General features: G+C 30.0%; 1 protein-coding gene across 1 annotated transcript in view; it reads left to right on the top strand.

The window, feature by feature from the left end:
• Window positions 1-453: 453 nt before the first annotated feature.
• Window positions 454-9163, top strand: part of LOC106691508 (sortilin-related receptor-like) — a gene marked incomplete at its 5' end in the record, with an annotated part of 18124 nt that continues 9414 nt past the window's right edge. The window contains 7 exons of the mRNA XM_067050523.1: window positions 454-714; window positions 1832-1984; window positions 3507-3702; window positions 4356-4462; window positions 5799-5922; window positions 7205-7351; window positions 8080-8219. Coding sequence (XP_066906624.1) covers window positions 454-714; window positions 1832-1984; window positions 3507-3702; window positions 4356-4462; window positions 5799-5922; window positions 7205-7351; window positions 8080-8219 — 1128 coding nt within the window. The remainder of the gene's footprint in view (window positions 715-1831; window positions 1985-3506; window positions 3703-4355; window positions 4463-5798; window positions 5923-7204; window positions 7352-8079; window positions 8220-9163) is intronic.

The following is a 9163-nucleotide window of genomic DNA, read 5'->3' as shown; positions in this document are numbered from 1 at the left end:
AAAATGTATAGCTAGAGAAAGGCAATACTTTCGATAGAGTATTGTTATTCAGATTTATACAATAAAAGTGTTATCTATTCAAAAATTCTGATTTCCTATTTACATAGCCAATAGATGGTTTAATGTTTGTTAAACCAAGGAGGTGAAGGTACAGGTTGCTGTCTGCTTGGTTTTTCTAAACTTTAAAAAACAGTGTTAACTATTTATTAAAACCTTACATTTTGACCAACATTTTAGGTCTTGATGTATTAAGTTTTTATAGAATGTTTACTCATGTTATGTAAATTTTTACTAATCTTTTAACTTTGTTCGAGTCTTTTTCTAGTCTTTTAAGTGTTTTCTACTGTGAATAAATTATGAATTGAGTATCTTCTCTTACATTTAAAACTTTTTTTTGTGTGTGTTAAGAGATTTTAATTTTAAATTAACTTTTATATATATTTTTTTTTTTAGTTGTCATATTTAATTGATATAACTGCTATTTGTAGGTACTTGTTCTGGACTGATTGGTCACCTGAAAAACCATTAGTCGGGAGGGCCAACCTCGATGGCTCTCATGTGAAACAACTTTTTACTGCACCTCAGGTCTTTTGGCCAAATGGTATTGCAGTTGACCACATTGCAGAACAAATCTATTGGGTGGATGCCAAGCTGGATTACATTGCTGCTGCTGATCTACATGGCCGTAATTTTAGAAAAATAGTTGAGAAAGTGGTAATTAATATGTTAATCAATTTTCCTTTTTGTGCTTAAAGTTCATAAAGATAAATCACTTAGTATAGTCATTTAATGTTCAAAAAATAATCCTCATTCTAACAGGAGAAAAATATTTTTAAATTGCAAATTTAAAAATCTCTCTACAGCACATACTCCCTGTAGACATGTGTCTCCTTGTTTACAAAGTTCAATTAACGCAAGAACTGAAGCCTAGTGACCATGCACAGTGAAAAGAGTTCGTTGATAACTCAGTTCTTTCTACCTAAATTGGATGATATTGACGTGGATGACATGTGGTTTCAACAAGATGGTGCCACATGTCATACACCCCATGAAACAATGCAATTACTACATGAGACATTTCCTGACATCCTCTTCAGTAAAAGTCCAGTTATAACAATTCTCATCCTGTCAAACTAAACCAGAAAAGGACAAATAGATGAAAGTTTTATTTTTTTCAAGTTTGGTATAAACATTTTTTGGGTCACTGAATACAAATCTGAGGTTTTCTTTTTGGTTAGGTTAAGAAACTATTATTACTATATTTCTGTGTTTTAACGGTTTTTATAATAATGATCAAAAAGTTATGACCATTGTCATAGCAATCATGGAAACATGAAAATTTTTATTTTCTCCTTTATTGCATATAAAATTATTTTATATTTATTCATTGTTTATTATTGCAGAAAATAAAACATGGTAAATTATTTAATATAGACAAAATTAGAAATACTTAAGAGGAAGCTTTATTGGAAAATCCTCATTTAAGTCCAGTTGGACTATTTCAAAGAGGATAAGATCTAGCTGATATTAAAGACCACTTTTGAAATATCATTGGCCAGCAGAAAATTCATGTTTCAATAGGGTCAATTTGTACCTTTTAAATGTGAGGAAGGAATAGTGATTACTATCTATCAAAAAATGAGCAGCAGAAAAAATATTGTATATTTGTACAAAGTTACAAATAAAAAAAGTTAAATCATTAACAATCACAAATATTTTTAAAAAAATTTAAACCATAACAAATTTTAAAATGGCTTAGCAAAACTATTAATATTAGCTATTTTTTATTTTCAATTGTTTCACTTGAATTATTTTTTTTTGTTTTTTACAGAAGCAATTGTCTCATCCATTCTCTGTGGCAGTTTTCAAGGACCTGATGTACTGGAATGATTGGGAACAGAAAAGAATATTTGTCGCAGATAAAGATCATGGTGAAGGAATTCAAATTGTTTCAGATGAACTTGATGGTCTAATGGATCTTAAAGTTAGTAAATTTGAGATTGTTTTAATAATTTTATACTTATTTTACTTTAATTGTAACTATCTATTAAGAATCCTTTGTTTAGGCTGTGTGCATGTTAATATATATAGTCCTATGAAAGTCTTTGAGAAAAGTTGGTTTTAAAAAAATTTAAATAAGCAGAAGAAAAAAAAATCAAGATTATTATAAAACTAATGTCCCAAAAATTAATATCTAGATATTTTTATTCCTGATAATTAAAATCATATATTGGCACTCAGTAATCTACCTTTAATATTGAAAATTAAAGAGACTATGTTATTTGGAAAGTTTTTTTCCCATTCTTCTTTTAGTTTTCTCCACAGGTCTTCTCGAGCTCTAACAGAAGACTGGAAAAAAACAGGTCTCCTATTAAACATTGGCAATAGTATACTCTGGTGACCACCAGATTAACTACACAAAAATCATTACTAGCATCCACAGATGAATTAATATGGAAGTATAACTATACTAACGACTGACTAGCTAAGGAGCCATTTGACCCTATTCTCTTCAAGATCTGTTTTTGAAAACTGCAGTCATCTTACAGGAGATGACTATTTTTCATGTAAAAAGAGTGACATGGAATTCCAGTATTGAGAGATGGTAATGATAGAATATAAGTATCCAAGGTCCCATTAGGTACATGTCTACACCGATGAGTCTGTGGACAGAGTCCTAGGAGTGACTGGCTCTCGGTATTCAGAGTGTTTTGAAGGGAAAGCAGATCTATCAGCTGGGAAAACTAACTTTGACGCTTAAATAAAAGCAATTGATCTGGCAGCGGGACATGTCTCAGCCCTAAATGATCTGATGCAAAAAGTTATATTCTTTGTTGACTCGCAAGCTGTGATCTCTGTTATCTGTAGCCCTGAAACAGCAACTTGCAACAATATAGCAAGCTCCAAAAACACTAATAGTAACCTTATTCGTAAGAGATACTTGGTTGAGTTACAGTGGGTACTAAGCCATTGCAGAATTGCAGGGAATGAAGAATCTGATTGACTTGTAAAAGAAGCATGCATGCTTCCCTCTGAGTCAGAGTCCATACCATCCTCCCCAATTAAAGGCTGATCTAGAAATAAAAATCTGGGAATGTATAAAATCATTAAGAAAAAGCCAGTCTGAAGGAAAAGAAATAGAAAGGAAAAAGTACTGCCAATGAATTCAATAAGAAAAGATTTTGTTGCTAATTTTAGACTACTTAGGTGACATGATTACCTTCAAGCCCATCTGCACAGAATTGGAATTAACCCATCCCAAAGTACCCACTTTGTACTGAAGACATGCCTGTGGACATAGACATCTTGCATTGCCTTGGTATTAGTAAATACACAGTTTGTTTTGTAACACAGTTAACTAAATACAGTATTTGTTTTGCATTAATTGTGATTCGTTAAAACTTTTTCAATTGAAGTTCTAGTTTTACCTTAATTTGACAATGTTTTGTTGCTAAGTTTAATTATATTGTATTTTGTTTTTAATTATCAAACCAATTATGTTTCAGATTTATGCTCACAGTGTCCAAGAAGGAACCAACGTATGCACAAACAGTTCTTCTGTTTGTTCTCATTTATGTTTTGCACAACCTGATAATAAACCTGCTGTATGCACTTGTCCTGACAACATGACTATTATTGCTGGAGAATGCATGTGCCTTGATGGTTCCAGGCCTTTTGCTAATTATACCTGCCCTAAAAGTAGTGAGTTTTTATTTAATTGAAATAAGAGTTCTCTTAAAATCAATAATTTTGATAGCAACTATTGTCTTTTAACAAATATTGGATCTGACGTTGTCTTATTAGGAAAATATTTTTCCACTTGTAATATCGCATAAGAAAAATTAATTTAACTGTTCACATATTAAAGTTAAGTTCATATATTAAAAATCGAAATTAGTTAATGTAATATTAAACTTGGATATGGGTTGTATCCTATCTTCTTCATATGTGTTCAGAATCATGCACTATCGCCTTATCTCTTTTCTTACACATGCCTCTTAAATGATTGAATATTCATGGTATTACCTGCCAAAAAATATTTTTGTCCTAATTCTTACCATCCTCACTTTCTTTTCAAAGAGCAAAATAAATGCTAGAACACAATATGGATTCAAAATTCAATTTTTCTTTATCAATTCACAGTATTAAAACAAAATTCTTTTGATGGAGTAGCCAACAATGTAATATATTTTGTTTATTTAATCATTCAAGGAATTATATTGTTTAACTAAGTCTGTGTATAATTGGAAATAATATAGACTAACATAATGTGAACAATTTTCTTTCTTTGTTTTTTTTTAATAATTATGATTTATCAAATATTTCTTATTTTCTGTATATTTATTTATTTTTAGACAAAAATTGTTCAGCTGATCAGTTCACCTGTGCAAACAATTATAGCTGTATTCCTCTGTCATGGAAATGTAATGGAATTAATGAATGTGGTGACTATTCTGATGAGGTAATTTTATTTTAGATTTTTTATTAACATGATTATTTTTTAATAAATTAATTTTACCATATTTTAAAGATACTATAATAATAAGAATTACTGTCTGCATGGTGTACAGTAAATATTTAATCACCAAAGGAATTCCAAGCAAGAAGGAATGGTGTGTTGTAGATGAATGCTAGCACACACTCCTGTTGTGGAATCACTTGTTTAGCATCTAATTGCTTAGCTATATCTTCTATTTTTACATAGCAATATCACTGATTTTGAATTATACTCAACAACTCGGTTAAATATGAGTCCTATTTCCTTTATTTGATTTATCTTTTGATAAAATCTAGTTATATTTAGAGAATTATTTTGTGTTTTTAAAAATAACATATATTTTAAGTTATAATATTCTAATTGGGTTTTTTGTTATGTTAAAGCCACCTCAAATCGACTATGTCTTTTGTTGGAAGGCTTTAAAAATTAACAAAAAACAAACTGGCTCAGATTAAACATTTATTTGGTTCAATTTAAACATGGTAAAAAACAAAACTAAAAACTAACATAAATAAAACATACAAGACAAACAAAAATAAAAAGGCCTTTCAAATAAAAATAAAATTAGATAAATAAATTAAGAAAACAAAAGAAACAAATTTACAAACAATATAAATATGTTAAATAAATACTGCTAGACTAAAAGGTTGGTCCACTCTGATAGGTCAGGAGAAGAGTGCTGCCGAGATGTGTAGCTCTTGTTGCTAAATAAATCTCTGCAATGGTCCAGAGTTGGTGTAGTGGCTCATTGATGGTCCGAATATCCAACAGTCGTGTTGTATTAGGCGAGCCGACAAAATGAATGCAGACAGGGCTGCTAATGACGCTACCAGGGCCAATAATTAGTCGGAACTGCAATTAATAAAGTGGAAACACAGAAAAGGTCTGGTTTCGAACTGTAGTGACGACTAAAACACTCAACAAATGTCCAAACTATAAACGCAGACAGGGGTGCTTAGACGCTATCAGGGCCACTAATTAGTCGGAACTGCCCAAAAAACTAAGATGGTCGGTCCGTTGCTAGGTGACGCTTCTTAGTAACTATGATCTCGAACCCCTAGCAACTGTCTCTATTACTCATTATTACAAACAAATATAATTACACATTTTTCTTTTCAAATAACTAAATCTAAATAAAACAGTACAAATAAAAATAAATGTAACTAAATTAAATACTAATAAAACTATATAACTAAAAGTATAAAACTAAATACTAAAAATACTATTTACAACGTAATTATATTATGGTATTAACTTGTTATTATTTTATTTAATTATTATTTTTTTTTTTTGTGTATAGGCTGATTGTGAAGGTAATTGTGATAAGAAGCATATGCAGTGTAAAAGTGGACAATGTATTCCTCTCTATTGGGTATGCGATAAAGATAAGGATTGCCCTGATGGTGATGATGAGTGGAATTGCAGTAATAATTGTTTACTTTTCTTTATGTTAAATTTTTATTTTTGTTTAAGATAGTCCTAAAGAATAATTTATAGTAGATGTGTAATATTTTTCCTAGATTGCATGTTATGTTATTAAAAATTCAATCATACTGATCTCTGTCTACTATCAGATCTGCTATACTGGGGAGAGAGTTAGGCAGAAACGTGAAACTCCAAATTTTTAAGTTGGTGTACTTTTCTGTATCCTTTATTGCAGATATTGCTAGATATTATCAAACAGGGAAGTAGAGCAGCAGCTGCAGAAATGAGGTTTCTCAGAAGTAGAGAAAACAATAAGGGATTCCTTCTGTAATGAAAGAATCAGGGAAGAACTTCTCTTGATGAACAAGATCTTTGTACCTCTTAAATTAACCATGTAAGGCCCACCACGCTGATCTGGTATTAAATAAATAAATAAAAACAGATCTTTGATACTTGCAAACTGAAATGATTTGGCTATGTTGTCCAGATGAAGGATTATCGTGATCCACTAAAAACTATGGACTATGTCCCTGATGAAACAAGACCTTAAACCAAGGATGTCTTAGCTGGATTATCTCAACTGTTTGTGCAAGAAGAGACACAAAAATCTTTACCAAGTCAGAAACAAGGCAAGAAACCATGAACAGGGGTAGTCCTGGTTGGATGCTCCCCTGTGCTAATAAAGAACTACACAGTGACACAACAGAAGAAGAAGCATATTGAATTCTTAAAGCTACCAGCAAACACATCCTTATCAGTGGTCGTGTGCATCTAATTAACTGATTAATATTTGACATTTTTGAGAGAAAACAAAAGGACCAATCACTTTAAAGAAAAAAGTGTCTTTATTTTTATGGCTTTATACAAAGTTTTTTTTACAAAGGCAATAGTATATTTTAAACTATTTAAAAACTTAAATACTTAAACTAGTAAAAGGATATTTCTATCTTAAGGTTTTCACTGAAACCTAATGTTCATTAGACAACATATATCAGGTTTGTAATTATGAAAATGGACTATGCATTATGATACATGAAAGTCAAGCCCTAATTACATAATGGAAAATAAAAAAATTAAATATTTTTAGTTGCCTGACTAAAGAAATACAATTGTTATGATGAAGAATCCAATCTTATCTACTTTTAAATCATTAGGATTTAGTTATTAAATTTATCTATTTTACTAATAATATGATAATATATAAATTTTCATTATTGGAATTCCTTGTAAGCCACAACCTTTATACATTAATTGTTAATTCAAATTGTATATAATTTTTAGCTAAAACAGCTTGTACTAAAGATCAGTTCGAATGTAAGAATGGCCAGTGTATTAGTGAAAGATGGCATTGTGATGGAGAAAATGATTGTAACGACCATTCTGATGAAGAAGGTTGTCCTGTGACTCCAGCCACCAGAAATTGTACAGGTTTGTATTTGTTATCCAATTTTAGAATCACATTGCTAGTTTAATTGAATTTTTTAAAAAATAATTCCAGGTTCATGTTATTAAATTTTAAAAAAATGTAGCTTCCAAGAAATCTAATCTATTCAGATAAACTCCAATAGCAATGAATGCTTTAGGTCAAAAGCTTTTTTCAACCCTTAGAATAGAAATTTTTATCCTTAGCATGTTTTAACTCCAAAACATTTATATCTTTAGCTCTCAGGTTTTTTAAGAACTATAGGGTGGATGTTATTTATACGTACAACCCAGGGTCGTACCTCAAAAATTCATTGCTCTGGATTCGACCAAGTATTTATGAAAATTATTTATTTTTACTTTGGCTCCTATTGTCTCCTAACAAAGTTATATTTTCTTACAAATAGGTTGTATTCTTCATTATAGATTCTTAAAATTGTGATAAAGGTTGATAAATATATGATGAAATTCTGTTAAAGTAAAGAAATTTGAATTTTTACTAGGAAAAAATTGATTTTCTCGGAAAACAGTTTTAAAAAATTCTATCTTGACAACAAATTGAGAAAAGAAGGTGAGATTGTTGGGACTGAACAACATTTTTTATTACACGAGGGATGGGTAATTGAGGAAGGCCTCACTGAAATCACTGAAATTTCCTTTTGAAGCACCTATATATTATATTGATTATGTTAAAGCATTTTTTTTTTTCAAAAGATTGAATTTTTTTCTTTCAGACTTAGAATTTCGATGTCCAGATGTAGCACAAACATGTATTCCTAAAACATGGGTTTGTGATGGGGACCCTGATTGCCCTTTGAATAGAGATGAAGAGAACTGCCCTAATAAAAAATGTGATGATGAAAATCAGTTTCAGGTTGTTTTTTTAATTGATATATCTTATAAAATGCTCTAAAATTAAGCGGAGAGATTTAGTTTGTATTTTTTCATTAGTTTTAATGTAACAGATTTACAAAGAAATGGTTTCTAAGGTGTAGAATTATGGAATTATACTAAGAAATTATTAATCAGGATATTATTGTGCTTAAACATAACTAAAATGAACTTAACTTGAATCCTGTTATTTTAGTTTCTTGATTTAACAATAATTTTTACAGGCTTGCTGTCATACTTTCTTCTTATTCCCTTACTAACAAACATATTTAATTTTGGCAATCACTATATACTACCTGGCTATTCACCAGAGATGTTTGTCAGAAAATTTTATTGCTTCTCTGAAGTGTATTCTGTTAAAGTATTTATGAAAATTATAATCTAATATTTTAATCTATTAAGGTCATGCCTCATCCCTGGCGAGATGATATGCAGAGAAATCTCTTTTAGCTTCAATCACACTCTTTCTCAGCATCTTACGGATAAACTTAATCCTCATCATAATATAATTTAATCTTAATCATATTAAACTTTCTGCTATTATCTATAATATAAAGTTTCAACAATCAAGCTAAAAATCACCTGTTGAAACAATAATTATAGGGAAGAAGTTCGTAATAAGCTGTTTGTAAGAGAGAAAATCTAAGATTAATAAGGGACTAACATGGGGATTTATATTATAATGTACAAAAGCTAATAATTATTATATACTTATTATATAATTTATTATATACTTTGTTAGCAGGTTACATGTCTTTCATATGGTACTCATGAAACAGTTTATTAGTAACCATTGTGTCTTTTAATGCTTTACTGAATACATCTGAAATGGTTTGATTGGCTGTTACTGAAACTGATTGTTCATTTTTTTTAGTGTGCAATTACCAAGCGCTGTATCTATAAATCATGGGTCTGTGATAATGAAAC

Source organism: Halyomorpha halys, unplaced genomic scaffold, assembly GCF_000696795.3.
Source record: "Halyomorpha halys isolate HHAL.00 unplaced genomic scaffold, Hhal_1.1 Scaffold2434.1, whole genome shotgun sequence".
NCBI classification, from domain to species: domain Eukaryota; kingdom Metazoa; phylum Arthropoda; class Insecta; order Hemiptera; family Pentatomidae; genus Halyomorpha; species Halyomorpha halys.
This window is presented reverse-complemented; position numbering and strand designations above follow the sequence as displayed.